The 27829-nt window shown below is 44.1% G+C and overlaps 1 protein-coding gene across 2 annotated transcripts in view; it reads left to right on the top strand.

The window, feature by feature from the left end:
* The window catches only part of OVCH1 (ovochymase 1), a 1177845-nt gene that overhangs the window by 118537 nt on the left and 1031479 nt on the right, over window positions 1–27829 (top strand). For both annotated transcript variants that reach the window (XM_069228188.1, XM_069228187.1), the window contains exon 5: window positions 16252–16424. In XM_069228188.1, the coding sequence (XP_069084289.1) occupies window positions 16252–16424 (173 nt within the window). The remainder of the gene's footprint in view (window positions 1–16251; window positions 16425–27829) is intronic.

Here is a 27829-nt window from a genome sequence, read left to right as displayed (position 1 = left end):
GTTTGGGCCATGAGAACTTGGCTAACTCTCAATCGTCCCTCTTGGAATGGTGAGGGCTGAAGTTTTGGACTTTGGGAAGCTGCCATGTAGAAAAATCTACAAGACCTAGACACATCTGAGAACTAAACATCTAGGTGAGTCCAGGGTGGTGTGCTTCACATTCACCTGCACCATTTTCTTACCCACAATGTTCTGCAAACCTCCAACTTAGCTTAAATTCACACATTTTCTCCAAATTGTTTGTGATGGAACCTTCCGGAATCTGCAGGAATCCACCAAATTCGTATCCACCCAGCAATGTCGCATCTATACCGATAACAAATTATGCCCCACTTGTCAGCCTAAAAACGTTTTTCCTTTCAAACTGTCCTTTTGGACCCGCTTTGGTTCCCCCTTAATTTTGGCATGTTTTTGGCTCTTCCCTGTCACAGGCACATGGCCAACCTACACAAGTGAGGTATCATGTTTAGCGGGAGACTGATGGAGAACGTTGGGTGGTAGGAAATGTGTGCCGGTGTGGTGATCCCACACGATTGTGGGAATTTTTTTTTTTTTTCTTCTTAGCGAAACTTGAGGTTTGCTTGGGATTCTGGGTAAGAAATAAACTGAGGGATCCAGGCAAGATACACTTCCCTGGACTCACTCGGGTGTCTAGTTTTCAGAAAAGTCTGGGTTTGGTAGGTTTCCCTAGATGGCCGCATGAGCCCAGGAGCAAAAATGCAGGTCACCCCCCTTGCATAAACAGGTAATTATGAATTTGGTAATTTTGATGTGTCCACCTAGTGTTTTGGGGCATTTCCTGTCGCGTGCACTAGGCCTACCCACACAAGTAAGGTACCATCTTCATCAGGAGACTTAGAGGAATGCTGGGTGGAAGAAAACTTGCAGCTCCTCTCAGATTCCAGAATTTTCTGTCACCAACATTTGAGGAAAGGTGTGTGTGTGTGTGTCCTCGTGTCCTCTCTGAATTTTGAGCCCCGCAAATCATCCCATCCTGGATTCTTCTAGGTCTCTAGTTTCCAAAAATACACAGGTTTTGGAGGTTTCCCTAGGTGCCTGCTGAGTTAGAGGCCAAAAAACATGTCCGATTTCAATGTGAAAATATGATGTGTCCATGGTGAGTTTCCTGTTGCAGGCATTCGGCCTACCCAAACAAGCGAGGTACCATTTTTATTGGGAGACTGGGGGGGGGGGGGGGGGGGGGGGGAGAGAACACAAGAGAGAAGTAAGTGTTATTGACCCTCTTCTTTCCCTACATTTTTTTCCTTCCTAATGTAAGAAAAGTGTGTAGATTTTTTTTTTTTTGTCTATTTGAGAAATGCCCTGTAATTCACATGCTAGTATGGGGAACCTGGAATTCAGAGATGTGCAAATAACCACTGCTTCTGAACACCTTATCTTGTGCCCATTTTGGAAATAGAAAGGTTTTCTTGATACCTATTTTTCACTGTTTATATTTCACCAAATGAATTGCTGTATACAATGAAAAGCCATTGCAAGGTGCAGCTCCTTTATTGGCTCTGGGTAGCTAGGGATCTTGATGAGCCTACAAGCCCTATATATCCCCGCAGCCAGAAGAGTCCAGCAGACGTAACAGTATATTTATTTTTTTTAAAAATGCCATAGCTAGAAAACGTTATAGGAGAAAACGTGGAGAGAAATGGCTTTTCCATCTCCATCTCTCGATCTCTCCCCCTCCATCTCTCTATCTCTCCCCCTCTCAATCTCTCTCTCCCCCTCTCCATCTCTCTATTTCTCCCCCTCTCTATCTCTCTATCTCTCTATCTCTCCCCCTCTCTATCTCTCCCCCTCTCTATCTCTCCCCCTCTCTCTCTCCCCCTCTCTCTCTCCCCCTCTCTATCTCTCTCTCTCCCCCTCTCTATCTCTCTCTCTCCCCCTCTCTATCTCTCTATTTCTCCCCCTCTCTATCTCTCTATTTCTCCCCCTCTCTATCTCTCTATCTCTGCCCCTCTCTATCTCTGCCCCCTCTCTCTCTCTGCCCCCTCTCTATCTCTGCCCCCTCTCTCTCTCTGCCCCCTCTCTATCTCTGCCCCCTCTCTCTCTCTGCCCCCCTCTCTCTCTCTGCCCCCTCTCTCTCTCTGCCCCCTCTCTCTCTCTGCCCCCTCTCTATCTCTGCCCCCTCTCTATCTCTGCACCCTCTCTATCTCTGCCCCCTCTCTATCTCTGCCCCCTCTCTATCTCTGCCCCCTCTCTCTCTCTGCCCCCCTCTCTCTCTCTGCCCCCTCTCTCTCTCTGCCCCCTCTCTCTCTCTGCCCCCTCTCTCTCTCTGCCCCCCTCTCTCTCTCTGCCCCCTCTCTCTCTCTGCCCCCTCTCTCTCTGCCCCCCCCTCCCCCCTCCCCCCTCCCCCCTCCCCCCTCCCCTCTCCCCTCTCCCCTCTCCCCTCTCCCCTCTCCCCTCTCCCCTCTCCCCTCTCCCCTCTCCCCTCTCCCCTCTCCCCTCTCCCCTCTCCCCTCTCCCCTCTCCCCTCTCCCCTCTCCCCTCTCCCCTCTCCCCTCTCCCCTCTCCCCTCTCCCCTCTCCCCTCTCCCCTCTCCCCTCTCCCCTCTCCCCTCTCCCCTCTCCCCTCTCCTCCCTCTCCTCCCTCTCCTCCCTCTCCTCCCTCTCCTCCCTCTCCTCCCTCTCCTCCCTCTCCTCCCTCTCCTCCCTCTCCTCCCCTCTCCCCCCTCTCCTCCCCTCTCCCCCCTCTCCTCCCCTCTCCTCCCCTCTCCCCTCCCTCTCTCTTTATTTTTTTTTTATTTTATTTAATATATATATATATCAATGACCCCTTGGCTGAATTCAGAATTATTTCTACTTTTCGGAAATGGTTAGCTGTCCGGGATCCAGCATTAGTTTCACACATTTCTGTCACTAACTGAAAGGAGGTTAAAATCACAAAAATAGTAAAAATGGGGTATGGCCCAGTAAAATGCCACAATTGAGTCGAAAAATGTGGTTTTCTGATTCAGGTCTGCCTGTTCCTGAAATCTGTGAAGATGGTGATTTTTAGCACAGAAAACCCTTTGTTGCTGCCATTTTCAGGGAAAACTCCACAAGCTGCCTTCTGCAGCCCTCCCTCCTCCCCCCCCCCCCCCCCGTTATTTTTTTGTTATTTTATTTTTTTGTTAATGAATTCTGCTGTATTTTGGCTAATTCCTTAGTTTCCTCCAGGTGAACCCACAAACTCTGGGTACCTCCTAGAATCCCTAGGATGTTGGGGGGGGGGGGGGGGAAAGGATGCAAATTTGGCATTGGTAGCTTATATGGGCTAAAAGCTATGAGGGCCTAAGCGCGAACTCCCCAAATAGCTTAAAAAAAAAAAAAAAAAAGGCATAGCACCTGAGGGGGGGAAAAGGCCTGGCAGCAAAGGGGTTAAAAGGGTGATAACAGATTTTAGTTAAAATATATTTGAAAGAAGCCTCCTGTTTGGATTTCATGAATCATGTTTGAGAAACGGTTTCTGTTTCCTTATGACTTTCCCATAGCTGTTATGAAAGGTGCTCCAGAAGCTAAAATGAGAGCATATTTTTTTGTAAATTCACACTAACTTTCTCAGCCATATTGGAATTAAGTCTGGCATTCTCAGTAAAACATGTACTTCCAACAGGCCTAGCCTGTCAGTAGATACTCTTGTGTTCTACTGCAGCCCCCAAGAGTTCTTTCCAACTAACGCACCAGCAGATGTTACTTATGACAAAAGTGTGGCACATCTGAAGCCATCTTGACTGAATCAAACAGGTAAAACATAAAACATTTAATTTAGAAAGTAACATAATGAGGGTTTGTTTTGTCACAGAAATTATGTTTAAGTGCTGCAGAAAGAAAAATTAGCATGTTTTGAGTGAGTTCTCAAACACATTCCTCTTCTATTTCTTTAGAATGTTTCGCACTTTCAACGGCAGCAGACTGCCAGTTAACTCCCTTGTGATCAGCATCTTTACTACAGTGTTCTAATTAGCAACTAGAGTTCTAACATTCTGATTTTATGCCAAATGTCTGGCACATCTGAATGCCATCTTGATGGAATGTAAGTGGAAAACTTAAATCATTTCCTAATGATACTGCAGTACATGAGTAAATTGTGGAGCGTCTTAACAAATAAGTCAAACCAGAGGGCTACCTGAGAATAAAGAACCCAAATGTAGCCAAAGTATAGCCCAAAAGAGGTGTGATAAACACTTAAATATATATATATATATATATATATATATTTAATTTTTTTTTGCAGTTTCATGCAGTGCAGAATTGACATGAAGGTGTTGAAGTGTTTTACATGAGCATCAGTTACATTACTTAAGGACACATTCATTGTGGTTCAATGCATGGAGAAAGTATGTCCTGCTGACTCAAACTCGAACCTGGTTCCCCAGTTGCAAAGTCATCCATGCTGACTGTAATGCCACATTCTCTCCCCCCGCCCCAAGTGTAACATATAATGAAGTGCTCAACTGGATAATAAAACACCAAGATATCAAATAATTTAAAAGTTCTTTGTTGCTATTTCAGAATTCAGAAAATGTCATCAGTTTAGGTTTTTTTAGAGCACTAATCAGAATTTCTATGGGAATCAGACCCTCATTTTTATAATTTCATAAAGAAAATCCTTTCGGTATTAGTTCTGATTACATCAAGATGACTGTGGCATTTAGGGTCACCCCCCCACCCTCTGTCTGTCCTACCCTTCAGGACCTAGGTAGAGGGGCACGGAGTTGGAAGCTATTGATAGTGATATTTATTCTATATAGTAGGAAAGGTTTGTAGGTCAGAATTTTCTTCGTTCTCTGGGTCTCCCAAGGCAGATTTGTTATCTCCTCTTCCTAGGTGTCACTCCAAGTTCAGTCTTTCTTCTTTATAGGATCAGGTGCAGGAGTAACATGGCCCTCAAGGAAATCACAAAGCGGGAATCAATCATAATTACCACAGAGGTGGTATGCCCGGTTTTCTAATGTGCCCCTCACTATGCTCTGTAGTGAACTTCTGACTATAACAAAGTGCTGAATTTCTCACATATGCCTGGTGTGTGGCCAAATCCCTGTCCACCACCTTTGTATACCCCTTCCTGGTTCTTGCCTTCGGGCCCTGGCGTCAAGGCCCATAACACCCTCCTGTGTCCCGGTACCCCGGGGTGAGGAGTAGTAATGCAGTCTCCCATGTCATGGTCCTTTTCCCTCTTCCCCCCCCCCCCTCCCCCCGATTGAGTTAAGACTGGCGTTCCCCCCCCCCCCCCCCCCCCCTCACTGGCTGCCTGTGGTCTGGACTTCTCCTACGGCACATTGTCTTGCTTCCTGTTGTCCTGCCTTGCATTCTCCTCCCAAATCTAATGACTCTGTCTCACTGCTGTTACTTCTCGAAGGTGGTGACCTCAGCATGTGATGCTGTTGTGGCCATCTAGTGTGCAGAGTCCAGCAACAGCTGGGGTATTGCAGCGTCCATCTTAGAGTCCCTGGCTTCCATGGTGACCTCATCACATTGCCTCCCTTCCAGGAATGGACGTGAGGTTCATTTAGTCACAGGACGGCGTGAAAGGAAATCTACATTCTCGGAGTTTGCCAGGCACGTGGAAGGTCTGAAAAGGGAAAGGCCATAAACCAACACAGGGCCATAGGGGTGTATCTTTGTTCTGGGCCAACCATGTGAGGGGAGCATGATCAGTTAATAGATAGATGTGACCCAGGAGATAGTACTGAAGGGCCTCAATGGCCCATTTGATGGTATAGCACTCCTTCTCGACGATGATGTAGTGTAGATCTCTGGCAACAGTTTGAGACTGAAATATAGCACAGGACATAACTCTCCTCTCAAGTCTGGTTGTGACAGTACTGCCCCTAATCCACGACCCAAAGCATCAATCTGAAGTACAAAAGGTTTATCAAAGTCAGGGTAGACGGAGGGGAGTGCTACAAAACAAGTCATTCAAATGAGTGAAGTTGTGTTCTTGTTCATGAGACTAACCCATTTTCCACTGTGTTTGGCAGTTAGGCTTTGAGCTGACTAGCTATTTCCAAAAATGGTGATACAAATCATTGATGATAACCCACTAGTGCCAAGAAGGACCTGATCTTGGTGACGGGATGTGGAATCTGCTGTATTGCTTCGAACTTATTTATATGGGCTTATATGACCCCACTGTGGATGTATCCAAATAGTCAGTGTGGTTAGTGGCAAGCATTATTTTCTTGGTATTCAGAGTAAGCTCTGCTTCTAATAGTGTCATTAGGACCATCTCTAGGTGTTAGGTGGGTATCCCAGTTTGAACTACATACCGCAATGTCATCCAAGTAGGCCCCATCATATGTGGTGTGTTTACCAAGAAAGCTGCCCATCTGGCATTGGAAGGTTGCAGTGTGCCATGAAGGCCAGAAGGCAAAACCTTGAATTGATCAAGACCCTAGGGGGTAGCAAAAGCAGTCTTTTTTTTGTCTACCTTGGGGCTCCAGGGTGTATGAGGCTGGCCTGGTTTGTAGTGGGTACCAAAGATAATTACACCTTATACCAGGTCCAGTGATCCCTTATTAGTGAAATATAGTCAGTGTCTAAATGCTAGGCTCTCTAGGGGTAGTGTGGATGAGCAGCCAAGGCCTAACCAGGAGACCTTCAAAGCTCACGCAATACCAGTGTAGTCACAGTACTCACACATATGGAAAAAAATACTCAGTTACAAAAATAAAGGTACTTTATTTTGGTGACACAAATGCTAAACCTACCATAGACTATACTCCCTTAGGAGGCAAGTAATGCACAAAATACATACACTAGTATGCAGAAATAGCTGTAAAAACTTAGAAAACAGTGCAAATAGTGAAAATCACAGTAGTTAAATAGGCCTAGAGCAGCAGTTCCCAACATTTTAACTTCTGTGGACCCCCACGTTATTACTGAAACCCAGGGACCCCACCTGAATCATTATTGGAATCCGGGGACCCCCCCCTTGAGTCATTACTGAAAGCTGGGAGACCTGATCTGTTAATATTTAATCTTCTAAGCAGTCACTGGCCTAAAGGGAACACAAACCATTTACTAAGAAAGTGGAATGTGAAAGCCTGTTTCCCACCTAGGCAAGTGTAGTGTGTAGAGGGGCACTGGGAGTATTAGAAAACACCAAAGGTAAGTAATGGACCCTACTCCATAGGAAAGCAGGAGTAAATCGCAGTAACTTTCCCAGAACACACAAGAACACAAGAAAGAAGATTATGCAAGAACCAGAAGAGACTGCAAGAAGCCAACCATGAATTCCTGGACCTGAAGACCTGTGGAAGAAGGGAACCAAATCCAAGAAACACTGAAGAGTCCAGGGAGAACAGGAGCACCTGCTAACCCGGATAAAGGTGCAAAAGAAGAACCACCAGTGAAGAACAGTCAGTACTGCACCCAAGAAAACTGATGCGGGTTCCTGGTTGGTGCAGATGTCACACCGGATGGATAATTGCAGTCTAGTTTGCGTCACTGGATTCCTCGAACTGCGAGCCTTGGCACACACAAAGCTCGCAGTTAGAGGAAAATGGCACTGCCTGGGACCAGGAGGGACCTGGTGGACTTTACCCAGGAGGGGGGGGTCAGAGGTGGGCTCTCAGCAACTCGGAGAGCCCTCAGAAGACCAGCCAGCGTGCACAGGAGCCCCACAGCATGGGGACAACGAAGGTGCAAAAGGAGGCTCACACAGCACTACACAAAGGGATCTCACACTGCCGGAGAACCACTCTGGAAGCTGTGCACTGCAGTGAGTGCTGGGGGCCGGAGCTGCACGGTGCACAAAGAACTTTGTGGAAGGATGCAAGCAAGTCTTGGCAACTGCAAAACACGCAGTGCACAGGGATACGGTCTTGTGTGGAGAGGCAAGCCCTTACCTCCACCAAAGTTGGACATCTGAACCGTTGGGACCACTTGAGTCCACCACCCGTGTTGCTGGATCCACGCACTCCTTCAGGAGAGGGGACCCAAGCCACCAGTTACTGCAGAGTGGTGCTGCTGAAGCAGGGAAGTGACTCTTTCCTTCAAGGGAGATTCCTTCGGTCTTCTGGTGCAGGCTGAAGACTGGCAGTCCTCGGAGGATGCAAGACCTAGAAACAGTTGCAGCCGCTGGCAGGAGGGGAAGCTACAATGTTGCAGAAGTAATCTTTTCTTCTTTGTTGCAGTTTGTAGAGTTCCTGGAGGGTCAAGATGCAGTTTCTTTGGTAAGATGAAGAAAAGGATGCAGAGGATTCCTGCTGGAGTCTTGCAATCTGAATCTGAAGAACCACCCAAGAGAGACCCTAAATAGCCCTGAAAGGGGGATTTGTCAGCTACACAGGTAAGCACCTATCAGGGGAGGGCTCCGACGTTACCTCCCAGCACTGGCTACTCTAATGCTCCCAGAGTGCCCTTCCAACTTGGAATCCAAGATGGTAAAACCCAGGGACAATCTGGAGGAGCTCTGTTCACCACCTCTGGGGTGGTGATGGATAGGGGAGTGGTCCCTCCCCTTTCCTTTGTCCAGTTTCACGCCAGAGCAAGGACTGGGGGTCCCTGAACTGATGTAGACTGGATTATGCAAGAAGGGCACCACCTGTGCCCTTCAAAGCATTTCCAGAGGCTCTCGGAGGCTACCCTCCCATGCCTGTAACACCTATTTCCAAAGGGAGAGGATTTAACACCCCTCTTTCAAAGGAACTGCTTTCTTCTGCCTTCCTGGGCTCGAGCTGCTTGAGCAACAGGAAGGCAGAAACCTGTCAAAGGTGGCAGCAGCTAGGGCTGCCTGGAAAATCTCAGAAGGCTCGAATGGCAGTACTGGGGGTCCTTCAAGGAGCCCCCAGAGTGCATGGAATCATACAACCAATGCTTGCAAAAGCCTTGGGGTATGATTCCAACATGTTTGATACCAATTTGGAGTTACCATTTTGAAGTTGGACATAGTGACCTATGTCCAGTGCACTTGTAAAATGGCGTCCCCGCACTCGTGAGGTCCAGGAAAATGGGCCTGGATGTCGTGGGGCACCTCTGCTAGTGCAGGGGTGCCCTCGCACACGGGTACTCTGCACCCAGCCTCCAGGGCTAGAAGGCCTGCAATATGGGTGACTTATAAGTGACCTGGTGCAGTGTAAACAGCAGTGAAAGGGTGCATGCACCATTTCACACAGGCTGCAAAGGCAGTCCGGTAGACGCCTTTGCATGGGCTCCCTATGGGTGGCAAAACAAATGCTGCAGCCCATAGGGATCCCCCTTAAACCCCACTGCCTAGGTACCCAAGTACCATATACTTGGGACTTATAAAGGGGGACCAGTATGCCAATTTGGGGTGAAATACTGCGTTACCTGTATGCAGTGACAAAATGTAGAGGGGGAGAGCATAATCACTGGGGTCCTGATTAGCAGGATCCTAGTGAACAGTCAAACACTGACATCAGGCAGAAATTGGGGGGAGAACCTGCCAAAAAGAGGGTACTTTCCTACAAAGGGGTATCTGCCAGTATCCCTCAGTGAGACCTAGAGTAGACATTACTCTTGCCCCACCTATCTTCTCCACCAGCTTATCCACCCGGGGCATGGGGTACATGTTAAAACTAGAGTATTTAACTGTTGGAAATCCATGCGGAATCTCAAACTGCCATTAGGTTTTGGTACCAACATCACTGGAGATTGTCGGACTCCATGCGGGGTCCTTTCTCCATATCGGCGCATTGCTGGGAGGAAACCTACACTGGACATTGCAGTGGTTGTGTTTTCCACACCAGTGTGCACTAAATCTACTCCGCTCGCACTCGTGACGCCATTCTGAGAAATTTTCCAACGCCCTATTCAACACTTTTATCAGGTAGGACTTCTCCTGTTTGGAATACATGATTTTCCCTCGCCATATATTTGCTGCTTTGATAAATCTAAACAGTTAAATAGATGATTGGGTGGGACTCTGGATTTGCTGCTACTCTTGGAGAGAGATAGCGCGTTCGCTTTCTCTTTTTACTATAGATTCCGTCCTTCATGATATTTGAACTGGCTTTTCATGCCTTAAATAGCATTGGAATATGTCACATGTCTGACAACCATTGAGGTAATAGTGCTGTGTCCATCTGTACAATACCATGAGGGACAATAACAATTCTAAAAAAGGAACACAAATACAAGCTGGTAATGCATGTTTTAGGAGCACGGTGATATCTAGTTTTGTTATGCTAATTCCTACACTACACTGACGCTCTATACTATATACTACATGTCTTTTTAAAAAATAAAAAATTCATTATTCTGTGGACCTCAGATCTAATACTAAATTTATTTATTCTTTTTTTTCTTACTTTTTAATCTTTGGGCCGTTGATTACTTTCTCATTTTTTCTTTCTCTATCTTAGTTGATCATTTTTGTTTTATGTTTGTCACTTGTTTTTGTCAGTGTGTAGAATGTTGAGGATGGGTTCTCAGGACTTCAGATATATTCATTATGTTTTTTGCAGAAAGACATATATTTTTATAAATTTCTCCCTGGACCTATGCTTCTAAATACAAAGGCCAGTGCCCTGAAGAAGGTGGGAGATCGCTTTTGGTCGCGCTTCCACTGAAACGTACGTCGGCATTTCTATCCACAAAACTAACATCGGTTGTGGCTATCAGAAAGAGTCCTTTGTGGCTCTTTTATACTGCTGATCTGCAATGAGGAGAAATTAAAGACTTGGAGCCAACAAGAATTTTGCTGTTATCTAGGAAAAGGGCTTTAAGTTATGCTCTGAATCCAGAAGACCTTGTATATTGGCCCTTTTTCTATCAGCTGATTTTGAGACTGTGATTGAAAACATGTTTTGTTATGTAATAGTTCACAAATGAAGAGGCTGGGTATAAGATAAGTGTACATTTTACTATGCCTTTTGCTCTTTCTACCAGCTAGGTTTGGCTTCACATTATATATTTAGCACTCGTTGTTTCTTTTTAATAGGTCTTTAATGATACAGTATGAGTGTATGTGTGGTTTCTTTTAAGATATTTCGTCCAGGGTGCACAACAAAGTTACATCATGTTATATGCACATTTTGTTTGATCTTTCATTATGAATAATCATGTTTGTTTGAATTAACTATATATTGTTTTGCATTGACACAGGATATTATTGTTTAGTGTTTTAATGTGACTAGGAGTTCTGAGGTTTCCCATCCTCAGGGACCACTGGGATTCCATACCGGGAACCTTGGGACTTATTTTCCTGTTAGGGACTAGTGGAAAATGAACCCAATCACTAATGGGGTACCCTTCTATCTTTTTGAGCATTGTCCACCAAAACCAGAACATATTGGTGGCCCAGAGCAGGAGGGGTCTACAAGATTCATTCCCACCCTCTTAAAGGGAAACAGAGTAATGAGTAGGGGCCATATGGGTGACTTGGCAATCCCTGCAAGATTTACTAGCTGACAGCCAGGACAGGAGGAACAGAATTGGCCACCGCTTTATACACCCCTTCCATTAGAACCTATCCAATAGATATTTCAAAATTTGTGGGCAAGATGTAACACTTGTTCCCGGAAGGACTGGGGTACCACTAGTTGTTCAGTGTCCCTCTCACCATTTTTGGTTAGTTTATGCAACAGTCCCTTATTCAAAAACAAACATTGGCCTACTTGTTTGGGATTTAGTTCTGTGGCTTGTTCCAAAGAATGCACCAGTGAGTCATCCTCTCCTCAGGCTGACCAGAAGCTCCGAGGAGGAGTCTACAGGACTTCTGAGGGAAAAAGGACACAAACACTTACAATAGATGGATTTGCGTGAAAGTGTCTTTTTCCATTATTTTGCTGCTGGGGTTCTGGAGTGTTCAGTTCTACCTCACTGAAGGGAGCTTCCTGTACCCAGTTTATTGGAAGTGATTGATCAGTATCTGTGTAATTTGACCTAACAAAGTGAGGTAAGCCTTAACCTAAAATTGCTCCTTCAAGAAGGGTAGGTACCACTGCCACCTTCCTTAGTTTTGGTGGGGGAAGAGGGGGGGGGTCCTTCTTCCACATCTAGTAGAGCGTCCACTAGGGTATAGGTTTTTTTCTCTGTGTATAAAGGTCACCTGAACATACATTCCTGACCTGATCCGAATGGAGAGATAAGCTCACCACTGATTACAGCATAGTTGACACTGTGTCCAATAGGGCATGAACCGGTTTACCATTTGTGTATCACTTCCCATACTTAGTTTTTTTTTTTTTTTTTTCCCCAGTGCACAAAACCCTATGTTGACTATACCCTATTTCCTTAGGCTCAGCAGAAGCTTCCTTCTGGGGACAGTGCTGTCCCCATTTACCACAATGTAAACATTATGGTCCCTGGGTTATACCACCCCATCCCGTTGCATGACTGGCAGGATATCTAGGTGGGCATGATCCCCTTGTTTCTGCCAGGGTTCCTCCTCCTTTGCCCTGACCCTTTGGACTCCCACAAAGGGAACTGGGGTTTTGCAACTTAAACTCTGGGGATTGATAGAACCCATTCCAGGTTTACAGCTGATCTTATGGTCAAGTGTGGGATGTTTCACCCAGGATCTGGTACTGGCTGGGCTCCTCAACCAACAACCCAATTTCTCACATTGGTGGCAGTGTTGGTTTTTGATCATTTTTGCTTGTGCAGTGCCATAGTGATTTGTATAATACATACATTTCGGTATAAATATTATGATACTAGATTTTACTTTTTTAAATACTGCTACAATTTGGCCATTTTTTTTTACCTTTTCCAAAATCATTCCCATTCTTCCTGACACTGTGTGCCTGTGGCTCTATCTGCAAATAGGGAGTTTGAGCTCAGCAATCTGGAGAGCTACACTACAGGGTGCTGGGACAAATTCTTGAGGTGGTGTGGCACCTGCGCTACCGACTCTCTTCAGACACATCTGTCTGTCTTGTTTTTGGCCCATCAGCACTATAAAAGGGTCTCCTTTTGTGATGAGGTTTCTAAAAGGTTTGACAGTGCACGCCTTTCACCCCTCATAAACCCATTGTAATACCACAATAGTTAACTAATTTGGTCCACACTTTCCTCGTGCACCCCGTTTGAACCAATGCACAGCTACCCTCTAAGTCTCCTAATTCTGAGAACTGTTTCGTGTTGCCAAAACGTCAGCTTAGCCCATGAGTGAGCTTCAGTGCAGCTGCACTACACCTGCTTTTCCCCAGACAGTTAAGGATCAGAGCAGACTTTTTACCTAAAGTTGTGACACTTTAATGTTGGGCATGCCATCACCTTTCCAAGGTTCTAAGCTCAATTTCATCCCTATAACAAGGAGAGACTTACCGGCAGGCCCTCAAGAGCTCTGAATTTTTATATTGATTGCGTAACAGTGCACAGAGTGGATGATCATCTATGTGAGGTTATCTGGGGCAGTAAAAGGCAAGGCAGTGCCAAAAAATGATTCAGTCAAAGTGGCTAGTACTCTGCATCATAACCTACTGTGCATTGGCCAAGAAGCAGCCTCTGGAAGAACTGAGGGATCGCTCCACCGGGGCTGAAGTTGGTACCCTGCATTGGCATGCAGAGTGCCTGTTATGTCAAAATGCAATATGGGTGTTAGTACACACATTCACGAAGCACTGCTGCTTTGACAGACCGTTCTAATGGGAAGGGCATTTTGCTGGTTCAGTCCTCCAGTACTTTTTGGCCTGGGCCATTCCACAGACCCACCACCTTGAAGTCCAAGTTGTAGGGTTTTGGTACCTATTCTTAATGTGAGGAATCTGCAGTTGGAAACTTTCATCAGAAACGCTTTACTTCAAGAACACTTCTGGTGGACATTCTAACTAGTAGGAGCTTCCTCACCAACCTCCCAGTCCTGTGAAATGATCTTTCTTCATTGAAAAAGGTCCCATTCTAGAGATCTGTACACTGGTATTTCTGATCATATTTGGGTTTTGCATCTACTGCAGACAGAGCCCAGAAAACTACTGTCGTCGAAGAGCAGGTGTGGAGCTTGTATGCAGCTCGAACAGCACTTCCGGGGCAGAATGAAGTTATGCACTGCAGTGCCACCTATTGGCATAGAAGAGAAATGTGGTTTTAAATCTCAAGATCTATTCTGGCCTTGATAGTCTAAAGTAGATGACTCTTGATAGAGTGATCCGTACTGATAATTTACCTGTATTTTGGACGCTCTTTAGGTCGATGAATCTTTTGGCTAAGTGGGACTCTCTTCACCCGAGACCAGCCAACTTAATGTAATTGATAATAAATAACAAACATAAGCAGTACCTTGATCAACATAACACTTAACAATTAATCCAGAATACATTTCGGCGAACCCTGACCTTTCAGTCAGGAATAACCACATCAGTTTATTCAAAGTTAGTGAATTTATTTCCCTATATTAACAAAGCTAGCACAATATAGATGTGTCAACACCAAATGATAAACATAAATGAACATTAATAGCTGTCCATAACGGCGGAAAAGATGCAATCTATGCAGCATTTGAATTACAAGGCATTCGATAATAGCAATGCAAATCACTAATACTATAATCTGTAATGAATTTATTGCATACATTTAGTCAGCATAACAAGGTCTCAAATTGCATCGTGCAACAAAAGGAATCCTCATCTAACCTCAAATTAGCATTGGCATGTGGGACTTCATGCAAAAACAATTTAGCAACATAAATTTGGAAAACTCCTAGCTAGGGATCTTATCAAAAATCAGCAGTTGGTTACCTAAAAGAAACAGAATGCAATTTTACAATTTCCTTTCATATTTACCAATTACGATCAGCATACAAGGAAGTCTTCGTCTCACAGGTACCGTTTCTCGATCAGCATGGGACGGGGCAAGGGGGCAAGGTGGACGGGGCAGTTGCCTCACGGCGGCAAGGTAAACTACTACTTCATGCAAAGGGACAAATCAAAGTTAAAGTCTCTAGGGTAAGAATAATTTAATGTCTCTTTCTCTCGATTAGAGAAAGCATCAAAGTCTCTTTCAAAATGGCGTCGCAGCAAGGTGGGCCATAATAGCTGCAAAATGGCGCAATGGGTGCAATGTCGGGTAAAAGATGGTAATGGCTAATTTCTTCTCGTACACCTGGTTTAAATAGACAACAGTTCAAATCCAGTAGGGTCTTCCATTGGAGGGTTCATAGGTTGGCTTCAAATTGTCCAATCAAAAACAACAGTTCTCAAGCTTTTACTTAAGCATACATTATCCTTGGAGACGGGTACGCAAGTTGCAACATTTTATACCAATTAACTCATTTTCAGAGCTTCCATTGTCCGCACCTGCAGATTGACCTTGGAGCAAAGAGAAAAATGCCAGGCTGGAACGAAACCTTAAGATAAGCATGTGAACGATCTCAGTGGAAAAGTACAGCTTCAAGCAAAAATACACGTTTAATAGCACATTGGAAAAATACGAGCATCTAAACCGTGAGACCAGGCAACTAGGCCGAAGCCTCCACTAAAGTAATGCTAAGCTAAAACATTTCAAACAAGCAAATCGTAGCACACGTTTATGATTATGTCGGATTAGTGCAATTCTAATACATCACGTTATATAAAGCATGCTTATAAATGTTGGCAAACTACTCTGAGGGCACATTTTGTCCCCGTACAATCTTTATTAGTTCGGTTAAAGTCACACATGATTATTTCACACTACGTTTATGCGCTAATAAATGTAAAACCTTCATTTCTGCGTCATCACTCTGCAGATGGATCCTATTCACCAGAAAGAGTTATAGTGATCTCTAGATTGGGAACTTGTTCAATCCTGCAGTTCTTGACCTTTTGACTTCTGTGGACCCCCAGTGAATTACTAGTTGAAAACGGGGACCCCGGCCTAAGCAATGTCTATGGTTTGAAACTCAAACAAGAATCAAACATACTGAAATAAGTTTGTGAAACTAATGCAAAAATCATGAAATATTTTAAGTCACCAAAACGAATGTTCTCAAAAATGGAAATGTTAGTTTGATGGGAAGATTGGAATTTTTCTAAATGAAGTTTTATTTCTAAAAGACGAAGTGATATGCTCATACTCTAGCATATCACTTTTTTTTTTTTTGCAATTTATGCACGCTCTTGTTGGCACATACCATTTCTTTAAATGAATCTACTTGACCCCTATGTTTGAGTCGTTCCTCTGTTTAGAAATTCTTAACTAGTTCTACATTGAAATCGTTGTTTTTATTTAAACAAAAATCAATATGCATAAGATCTTTCAAATTCATTCCATGAGGGGAATGAGATGCAGTGTAGTGTTTAGACTCGACGTACTAATAGGTGTGGTAGAAGATGAGCTAGTGGTATGAAATTGTGTTGCTTCTGTTTTCTAGCAATCAGTTGCTGACTTTGAACGTGGTTGTCGGGGAGTATAATCTATTTCAGGACGAAATGAGAGAACAGACTATACCTGTGGCAAGTGTTGAGATGCACCCAGAGTACAATTCCAACAACAACTATAACAATGACATCGCTCTACTGCATCTAGCAACCCCTGTGAAATACGGTAAAAAAATCTTTTTTTGTACGTGTTTGGTGTTGAAAGTCTGTGTTAGTCGAAGTCTAGAGTGGATGTTTCAAATGTCTGCCAGTTCGATTGAGGATGATTTTCCGTTTTTCATCACGTTATTTAGAACCGGTCTCATTTTGGATGCTGGATAAAGAGTTTTGGGTGTCATTCTGTGGGATTTGGGATTTTAAAGCTATCGATAAGGTTTTTGGTCTTTGTTTTCATTCTACAGCCACTGCTTTGCTTGAGTGTTGTGTAGCCAACTTAGTTACAGCTCCAGGCACTCCTTTTTAGCTTACTAGGCCTCCTGCTGTGCACTTTAACCTAGATATATTTTATTCAGCTTCAATTTATTATTCTTGCAATAGCCACTTTTGCGGTCTTGTTTTATTTCACTCTATCTAGCTGTTTTTTCCTTGGCTAGCACTGTGTTCTCAAACAAGATATTCTTGCTCACTCTGTGCTTCTTTCAAGGCTATAAGATAGGTTGCAGATGAACGTGATATAGGTTTTGTCTCGGACATTCACAGAAAAACACACATCCTTACGTAAGGACATATCTCAGAACATCAGCTGTTTTATTATAAAAACACTTCCTTGCCCCTTACACGTTAGAGGGAGATTCCAGCCAGGGAACCACAACTGTATGCTGATTGCTGAATGCTTCGCTACAGGGGCTTATGCAGACTTCAGGTCTTTTCTCAGGTATGGGGGATGGTGTCTTCCCAGGGGAACCGGAAGGGCAGAATTTCAGCTTAATACACTGTGCCCTATTATAGCCAAGGTAGGAATTAGTCCATTGACTGTAGTGACAATATGGCAGCGTTATTTCTATGCTTCACTCTCCTTGTTACAATTTTAATCTTGTCATGCTGAATCGTCCTGGTTATTGCAGGTCATGCTTTGCTATCCAAGATGCAGTCGCTTTATTAAAGTATTGTTGAAACCTATACCGTCTGTTTGTCATTGTGTATGTGAGACTAATGTAACTGAGAGAAACGGATGAGACCGGAGTGACCACAACTTCCATGAGAAATCAATTATGTCAAGCACTCAGCTGCCCAATCATCCCTGCCCTTGGGTAGAGATGAGGCACTGCTAGCTAGACGGAGCAAAACCTGGATTGGAGCGACAGGTGTCACCTGTAGTGGGTTGGACTCAGTGTCCCACATCGCAGGCGATTCTGCCACTCAAAATCCAGTAGTCTCATTAGAATAATGAGAGCCTACGCGACAAGAGAAAATACAGGTTGGAAAACTGTTTTCATGTTACCTACAAAATGAGAAAGGGTTGGAGCCAAAGTCTGCTATATGATACGTGTCACTATGGCATGTGCCATAACTCATGTGACATACCACAGCATGTCCTAGATTTCTGACATGCTTGATTAATTGCAGATAGTGATAGTGGGTGGTTTCAAAAGTGTCTTTCCTTTAGTTAAACTAAATAAAGAGGGAAAAAAAAGAATATAAACAAGCTTCTCCACATGGGGTTTAAACTCTTGTCTTAAAAGATCATCATCCACAATATTAACCAATATACCAACTGTTTAAACAGATGGTATCTGTTGGCTAAATGCTTTTTATCATAGAGACTGTATAGAAGTCCATCTATTTCCATGAATTTTTTCCACATGCAACCAATTCAGTTGCTTTTCATGCTCATAAACAAATAACTCTTCCCCTCATTTACTTTTGCACTGCCCCATGCATTTTCTTTTCCTTCCACAGTCTTACTCTCTCACTCAACAAATTGAAGAATTTCTTTCACACTGAACCTTGCCCCCTCCCCACATGCCACAGCATGTCACAAATTGCTGACATGCACAGGCATTACTTAATGGGCCACAAATCTCTGACATCTAAGGGGTGCTTTACAAAGGGACTTCTGTCATTTGGGTAAAAAAAAAGAAATTGAAATAATATTAAAAAGAAATGGTTTCTGAGGGGTGGGGTTATGCTTTTTTCAAAAGCATTCATAACCCATGGGTTTAACCACTATGCCATCCATCCTGCTCCATGAAGGCCATTGCAAAATGACCTTGTAGCATAGAAACAGGATGGAAGTCCTTCCTCTATTTCTATGCCTATTTTTCTTTTACATGCCTCAAAAAACATAGTTGCTTTTCATTCTTAATAAACAAAGATCCCTTACTCATTTCAACCCTGGTACTGACCCATGCATTTCTTTTTCTTCCACAATCTTACTCCCTCTCTCATGCCACAAATTAAGGGATTTCTTTCACACCAAACTTTGACACGAAGGGGCTTGTTGGAGGGGACCACATTTCTGACCTGCTCTGGCATGACTAAATGGGCTACAGATCTCCCAGGAACTGCTGGGGGGAGATTTGTATTAAAAAAAAAAAAAAAAAAAAAAAATCATTTGGGTAAAATAAAAAGAAAATTGGAAAACAGTCTGAAATGCACACTTTTGCACGGGGATTTGAAACATTGTCAAGGAATTTCATGACTTAGGGTATTGCCACTGTATCAACCACTCCTTTTTCAGTATTATGACTATATACATTCTTATCATGGAAGTAGTACAGAAGTCTTTTTTTTTTGTTTTTTTTTTTGACATGCTACAACTTCAGTTTTTTTTGTTTTTTTGTTTTTGCTTTATACACAGAACCCTTTATTTGTTTCACTCTGGGACCAGCCCCATGCATTTGTTTCTCACAAAATTGAACATTTAATAGCTTTCATGAATAAGAATTTGTGAAAGTTATTATTTTTTTTTTATATAGCATTTGTGCACCAAACATTTCAATGAAGGACACGGAGGAGTAGATTATGCATTCTTATCTTTGCTGTATTCAAAGTCAGTCATGTAACAAACATGTAACCATATTTGTAGAAGAAAAAAAAAAAACTACAAATCCCAGAGTCCCAACATGAACCACACAACACATTAGAATGTTGAACATCTAATCAGCCTTCATGAAAACCTATAAACAGAACGAACTGCATTAACTGTGCCTCCTCTGCTATGAGGAATTTCTTTTTTAGTAAATAATATTCTTGATTTCATTCTTACTTATGATCTGAAGCAGGATTAAAAAAACGTAAACATTCACACTTTAACATCGGTGGGGTCAACAATCTAGTTGCATTTACGGAATACATCATTATCATAATGACATTAAATTGTTTGTTTACCAATATAGGGTGGCTTAATCTTCACCTCCAAGCCCCTAATAGAATTGAAAATTCTTGTTTACGAATGCTATAAAAAATTTAATTCCATGTCCGGACCAGAGGCTTCAGGTTATTCAAGTTTAAAGCTTATCCACCCGCCAAAGAACAAGGATTACTTACTGGACTATGGTAGAACTCCTTAAACATGGAATTCCGACCAGTCTGTCATGAGGATAATCACTTCAAGGCATGCTCCTGAGTAATAACAAGCACAAAAGACTTTGGCGCCATGGCCCCTTGGACCGAATTAGCTCCAAAAATATTGGTGTCAATCACTGCTTCTGACAGAAGCCCTTATGCCTCGAGCGTCATTGTTTGACACCACACTAGTGCATGCAGATGCCATAAAGAATGTAATAATGGACCAGAAGGGGAGCTCTGAAGAGGTTATGTAACTTTCTCAAACTCTAAAGAAGTGAACTACAGAGCTCTTTGTCTCCTGGAAGTGCTGGAAATATTACCTGACTGTTTGCTAATTTTTTTTTTTTTAGTTTGGAGATAAAGTAACACCATCATGGGTAAATGATCAACCTGCTAGGTCAGGAGCCCAAAACATCCGAGACCTGTTTGCAGGAATCTAAACACAGTAAGAACATCAACCTAGCAGAAAGATTCTTTCTGGTTAAGAGAATTGGCAAGCCAGAATGAAAAACCTGAGGACTAAGGAAACGTCTCGGAGGGGGGGGGGAGAATAACTACATGCTGTAAAGTGTACTCATCTGAAATGTATAGAAACACTGGATGTTCTCCTAGCTGCCAGAGGATCCAAACTCTGTTAAAAAAAAAAAAAACACCTAGACCATTGTCTCCAAGCTAATTGGTAGCGCTTGTGTGAGGGGTCTGCCCTAGCCTTGTCAATGAAGTTGAGAGCCCGTTCCAGAAGTCCTGGCACTTGCCAACATCTCTGGAAAGTCTCCAGGTGACGAGATTCAACTGTTCTATCCTGACCATGGGCTGTTGGAATCTGAGAAGGTCCAGAAGTAAAGTCGGGAACCAAGGAAGGAGAAGGGAGCAATTGCAAGACAGTGCCAGTTATACTGGAAACCAACTCGGTTTCCTTCAAAGGAGAGGGATCCCGATTAATTATGCTGACTATTGCCAGGCTTAAAGGGCTACTCAAAGTAGTTTAGAGAATGAGGGGGAAAGCAGAGTTCAGCCCAGGCCACCTCTGCAAGAACACATCTGTCGCTTGAGTCCGAAGGTCCAGCCTTCCCTTGAAGGATGGTAATAAGAACGTGAGGTGAGAAGCAAACAAGTCCATCTGGCAGAGAACCCATTTGTCAGGGGGGCAGGTAGGTGCAAGGTGAACACATGCACAAGAATCAAACTACATCTAGCAACTTCAATAAATATCCAGCCATATGCTCACTTTAGTATTTATATTCAAACACAAAGAAATGAGACAGAAACCAATACAGCCCTCTTAATGCCAGCACTCCAGTGTTGTCTGAGCAATGTCTGGGGTCCCAAGTCCCTGTCTACTTGCACTGGTTATTCCCAGTTTACGATGGGTAACATTGAGTAATGTTAAGCTCCTCTTTATAAAAATAAAATAAAAATTAAAGTCTGAGTTTTGGAAGGTCCACAAAGGCTTTCTAGGAACCTGTGTTAGTGTTGTAGAGCTATGAGGCAGAGTAAGTTCCCTCCAAGGGCTGTGAAGCACTACAATCAGTTTTACCGATTTCTGCTGGTGTTATGATACAGAAGACATCTAGTGGTCACAACCTGGCGGTTTGATGGACTGGAGCAGATCTCAGCAATGAGTGACAGTCTCAGAGCTGCAGGCAAGGCAATTGGACATCCACGGTGCTCCTTCTGTGATGCAGTAAGCTCTTCTGGTAGGACGGGGGCGCAATGACCCTGCATCAGATTCTTTAATTGGTGTCCATATGCACAGGGTAGAACCTGCAATGGTTTGTTTACAGACTGTAGGGTGACAGTACTTTCTCTTGGCAACGGTGCATCAGGATGACACCCTTTGCATTTTTATGGCGGCGCCCTCTGGAATGCCGGTTTGATGACTTTTGGGGAGCATGCAGGCAGACAGGCTGTTCAGAGTAGTGGCATTCAATTGCCTCCATGATAACTCTGCCCCGACCCTCCCCTTCATATGTGGCTGCCAACTTTGAGTGGTGTGAGAAATTGGGTTGTTAGTTGACTGGGTTTTGAGCCCTGATCATGCAGCAACCATAATTGTTGACAGGATAAGGTACAAACACCCTAAATTAATCCTCTGGTAGCTTGGCACAGAGCGTTCAGACTTAAGAGGAAATGTGTAAAGTATTTGTGCAACACTTCAAACAGTAAAACAGTGAAAATGCCCCACAGCTATGAATTTTTAAATAAACTGTAGAAAAGTGCCAGCTGGGCTATTTGGTTGCGCTAGACCGGGACCAAATTGAAGGCTCAGGCTGACCAAGATAGAGCACGGGCCGGCTACCACGACCCAGTTGGGCACTCTGAACGAAAGTACGCTAAATGCTAGTGTAGGAGTGTTGCACTGTTTCTGAACCACACTGTCAAAGGAGGTGTATCTATTTTCTTTTCTCCCCTCACACCCCACGCAATAGAGATGCATCTAAGTTCCCATGCAACTGTGGCACTGCTTTAGATCTGAAGTGTTTTGGATTTTGAGTGTGGGTGCCAAAAGCAATTAGTTGATCCCAATGAGTGCATTGGCTGTGATGCGGAGTCCAGCATCATAGAGGAAGCAGGAGCCTTGTGCTGAAGGAAACACTGTAGTGCTGGTTCTGAAAGTGATGTGCCAGTTATATTCACACAACAGTGTGATGTACCAGTTCATTCTACCCAACAGCAAAGATGCAGTGTTTATGCTAAAGCAGCACCTGAAGCTCTACCTCTAGGGACCTAAGACTGGGGTGACACCACTTGAGAGGCCAGGCTCATAGCTGGCAGAGCAAAGTTGAGTTGGTTGAAAGTCTTATGACCCTAAGACTTCAGATCAGGAGACCAGTCAGCTGCTGGCCCTTTAAGTCACTCTGGGTTCTGGGTTGGAGAGATGGATGTCTAGTTCTTCTCACGCAGGTAAGGAGGGCAGTAGACAGCAGGTCAGCGCAGCCAGGCAGCAGTTCTTCCAGAGTATCAGACCAGCAGTCAGGAGTGCTTGTAGCAGCACAGCAGTCCTTCTTTGCGGTGTATCCAGAGGTGCAGAAGTGTACTGAAATGGTAGGGCTTGAGGTTCAGTTCTTATACCTAGTGGGGCCTTTGAAGTAGGTGAGACTTCAAATACGTTTTTGAAGTGCACAGAGGTCCTCCCTTCTTGCCCGGGCTCCATACACACCACAGGGGGCATGCAGGACTTTGAGTGGAGACAGGACACAGCCTATTGAGGTATAAGCAAGAGACTATGGTCCGCTCCTCCTGCCCATCCTGTCAGGGTGGCCCACTAGGGCCCATCAAGCCACACCTAAGCTCCCATTGTGTGTGGCTGTCTAGAAGGAAAACACAAAGCCCATCTCTCACCCACCCCAGACAAATGATCTTTTCTTGGCTGCAGGCACAGGGGGGCTAAGAGCAGGAAAAGGACATTTTTCTAAAAGTGGCATTTTCAAAACTCAGACTTTGCCATTAAAGAGATGTTGTTATAATTCCATAAGAAATAAACATGACCTATCATCCGCTTCTCAATTAGGAATTACAGCTTATTGAATGTAATAAGGAATCCCCAATGAATCCCCTATCAGAGGGGTAGGTTTCACAGTAGTAAGAAAATGAATTTGGGAGCTTTTCATTACCAGGACATGTAAAACTGAAAGGTACATCTCTTTCCTCTTAATTAAATAGCACCCTGCCCCATGTCCTGCCTAGGGCCTCCCTTAGGTGGACGTATAATAAAAGGGGAGTTTAAGGCTTGGCAGTGGGTTTTAAATGCCCAGTTGACATGGCAGTGTTGCACTGTATTTGGGTTACAGTGGCAGGCCTCAGACCTATTTAAAGGGCTACTTAAGCAGGTGGAACAACTAGTGCTGCAGGCATACTAGTAGCATTTTATTTTTTAATTTACAGGCCCTGGGCCACATACAGTGCACTTTACTTGGGACTTGAAAGTAAATAAAATTTGCTACTTTGGTATATACCAGTCAAACAATGTTTAATGGATTGAGCGCAAGCATTTTAGCAGCAATGATTAAGTGCACAGTCCTAAGGCCAGCAAAAACTAATAGCAAAATTGGAGGCAAGCAGGCAAAAAGTTTGGGGAAGGCCACACTAAGGCTGACCGGTCTAACATGTGGTCATGCCAAACCAGGACAGTCACAAATTCAGGTTGATTGTAATGGAGCATGGCTCTGTTCAGCTGGCCTAATTGGGTATATGTAGCAGAGTCCCTTAATCCTGGATTGGGGAGCATTGTGAAGATCCACTTTGGTGCTTCATCACACAGCCAAAGCAGTTCATCTGTTCCAGGATGTAGCGAGTCTGTGGTGAAAGGTCCTTTTGCATTGACGTAGAGGATCCTGTTGAGGAGGGCCTGCATGCAAAGTCCGGAGTCTGGGATTAATTGTTCAGTTGAGACAATGCATAGGTTCCTAAGAGCGGTAATGTGGAGTCTGGCATAATCGTCGAGGTTGCCGTGGATGAGATGCGAGGATCTGTGACAAGGATGCATTGCGCAGTATTGCTTCTGAAGGCAATGGAGGCTATGGTGCTAATAAGTCTGTGACTAGTGCAGTTTACGATTTCTGTTCTGCTTTGGTTTGTGCCTTGCAGCAGAGGAGAGGCTTTTGTTTCGCTGGTTCCACAGATGTGTTAACAGAGCATCCTAGGACCACTTCCAGGGGTCCAGGAATGAGTTGGCACCACCTGGCTGGGTAGACATAAAGATGGCAGTGTCCAGGTGCTGGAGCAAGTTTGTCGGAAGCCTGTCATGTCCCAAAGTCTTCAAATCAGGTGATCAGTCAACTAGCAGTTGGAGTCACTGGTTTCTAGGTTCAAGAGATGCAGTTAAAGTACTTAACCAAGGTAGGAGGGTGGTAGGTCAGCAAAACAGAAGTCCAGCAGAATGCAATTCAGCAGAGTGGCAGTCCTTAACCTGCACAGCAGTTTTTACCAGCGGGGATCCACAGGTCCAGAAGTGTACTGAAGTGGTGGTGCCTGAGGTCCTTCTTTTATACACAGAAATGCCTTTGAAGTGGGTGAAAAGCTTCTAGAGGTATGCTAGTGAAGTGCATAGATGCCCTACCTTCCTGGCCATTGCCCCAGACTAACTACAGGGGTATGCAGCCCTTTGTGTGGATACAGGACCCAGCCTATTCAGGTGTGAGGCTGGCCCAAACTCCTCCCTCCCATGCTGCCAGGTATGGCCTATCCGGTCACACCATAGCTCCCATTATGCCTGGGTGTCTAGGAAGAATATACAAAGCCCAACTGCACCCAGGCATGTGACCAAAGACAAGCTGCAGGCAACAAATGGATAATAAAAGAAATTGCTGACTTTCTATAAGTTGCGTTGTAAGAATTGCAGTTTAAAAAATCTGACTTCATTAGGGTTAGTATTTTAAATTGTGATTCCAGAGACACCAAACATGAAGGGATCATCTCATCCTGTCACCATGTGAGGGGCTTTTTCTGTTGGCTACTGTTGGTAGAGTTCCAGATTTTCCTTAATTGCAAAGCTGTAACCAAGATTGACTCCTAGTGATAGTTGACCCAGAACCTTGGGATGAAGAATGTATGCAAACCACCTTGGAGCGGAGACCTGCTCTAAAATGGCAGATTATGAAAGTTTTATTTGTTTTATCATGAAAAAGAAGGGTGCTCACTTTATGTTCTTGGCAATGGAAAAAGATCTGTTACATATTTTTTGGAACCCTAGATCCATTTACCACAGCTCTGCCTGAGATCCATGGGAACTCTGTCTATTGCAATTAATCAGAGCGATTTAGTTTTTATGGGTATATATTTTGCCTAAGTGCTCGATTCAAGAGGCCCCTTATCACCTCAAACAAGAACTCCACATCTTACTAATGCGAGGTTGATTAAATTCAAATTAATTATGCTCACAACACCAAATATTGCAATAAAACAAATCCTGCAACTTTATTGCCACATCCAAAAGATGACTGTTAGAAATGGGGTCTTTGGTTGGCAGTCAGGTTACCCCCTGTCCAAGCGAGGACCCTCACTCTAGACAGGCTGTCACACACAATCCAAATTATCCTGTGCCCACCCTCCTGTAGCTTGTCACTGAGCAGTCAGGCTTAACTTAGAAGGCAATGTGTAAAGTATTTGTGCAATAAATCATACAATACCACCACATAGCACCACAAAAATACACCACACAGTGTTTAGAAGAATATATAATATTTATCTGGATAAATGCAGGTCAAAACGATCAAAGATGCAACTAAGTAAATGTAGAAATATCACTGAAAAGTATATAAAGTGTCTAAAGTCTTTTAAAAGCAAACAGTCTCTTTCAAGCACAAAGTACCTGGTTTGCTTGAAAGATATCTGCAAAGGGCTGCAGAGGAGGAGATACGTGGAAACAAAGGGGTGTGCGTCGATTTCTTGGGCTGCACACGGTGATGCATCATTTAGTTTTCACGCAGGGACAGCTGTGCATCTATTTCTGGCGCTCGGTCGTGGATCCTCTTCGGGTTGCGGGGTTTTCAGATGCCCGGGGGATGATGTGTGCTTTTCCGGCGCTGCTAGGATGAAGTCACAGGAGCTGCGTCGATCCGGTAGGTGTTGCATCAAATTTTCTACCACACGGCAGGCGCTGTGTCGATTCCTCTCTGGAAGTCAGGCTGCATTGTTACAGCTCAGCTATGCGTCGATCCAGTGAGGCCGCGCGTTGAAGTTCTGGTCACTGCGATGGTGCTGCGTCAATCTTCTTGTTGCAAAGTCGGGCTGCGTCATTCCAGTTGGGCATGTAGTGAAATTTTCACTGCGATGCAGGCTGTACATCGGATTTCGCCGCACAAGGAGTCGTCCTTGTAGAGAGTCTTTTTGGTCCTGAGACTTCAGGGAACAGGAGGCAAGCTCTATCCAAGCCCTTGGAGAGCACTTCACCACAGCCAGAGAGCAGCAAGGCAGCAGGGCAACAGCAAGGCAGCAGTCCTTCACAGAAAGCAGGCAGGTGAGTCCTTTGAGTAGCCAGGCAGGTCTTCTTGGCAGGATGCAGGTTCTGGTTCCAGTTCTCTTCTACAGGAAGTGTCTGAGTTGGTAAGGACAGAGGCCCTGTTTTTATACCCAAATGTGCCTTTGAAGTGGGGGAGACTTCAGAGTGGCTTAGAAGTGCACCAGGTCCCCTTTCAGTTCAATCCTGTCTGCCAGGGTCCCAGTAGGGGGTGTGGCAGTCCTTTGTGTCGGAGCAGTCCCTCCACCCTCCATGCCCAGGAAGACCCATTCAAAATGCAGATGTATGCAAGTGAGGCTGAGTATCCTGTGTTTGGGGTGTGTGAGTGCATGCACAAGGAGCTGTCAACTAAAACCAGCCAGACGTGGATTGTAGGGAACAAAGATTTAAGTGCATATAAATACTCACTTTCTAAAAGTGGTAAGTACAAATTTTGGCCAAGAAGGGGGAAGTATAAGCCTAGACTCCCACAGTAAACAAATTGATTCTATTCAATATCTTATTTGAAGCTGCTATGCATTTTATTTCTTTATAACATCCAATATACCTTGTATTATAGATAAACTTGAAAATAATTTCTAGGTGCTCTAAAAATAACACTGTGAAAGTGAATATTGTGATTGTGATAGTGCTAGTGTTATGTACAATATATACAAAAATGTGGTTAAAAAGACAAACCATGAACTGCAAAAGGATTCCTTCAATCCAGGAGTCTTGAAGTCACTATATTATTTATGCAGTAATCCACATTGATCATTTTTGTCGACGTTTCAACCCTTAAGACACAAATCGGAAATGGGTCAGATGTGCTTATTTTGGCGTTGCTAAGCATAAAATGTAATTTCCATAAGAAAACTGGATTGCGTGCCCAGGAGGAGCTCATAAGAAGGCCAGTGAGACTTCCAGGTCTTTCATCTGGATTTTTGATTACTGACTGATGTGATCTTGGATTATTGCGAGCGCCGAGCTGACACAGTGCTCTCTTACCTGGTGAAAATTGCTACACCTTCTGTGCTTACAAAGTTGTCATCTGGAACCAGCACACTGGGTTTTCATAAAGAATGAGCAGTGTGCTTCAAAGTGCTCTGGGAGGGCTTCTACTT

Source organism: Pleurodeles waltl, chromosome 4_1, assembly GCF_031143425.1.
Source record: "Pleurodeles waltl isolate 20211129_DDA chromosome 4_1, aPleWal1.hap1.20221129, whole genome shotgun sequence".
Classification (NCBI taxonomy): domain Eukaryota; kingdom Metazoa; phylum Chordata; class Amphibia; order Caudata; family Salamandridae; genus Pleurodeles; species Pleurodeles waltl.
This window is presented reverse-complemented; position numbering and strand designations above follow the sequence as displayed.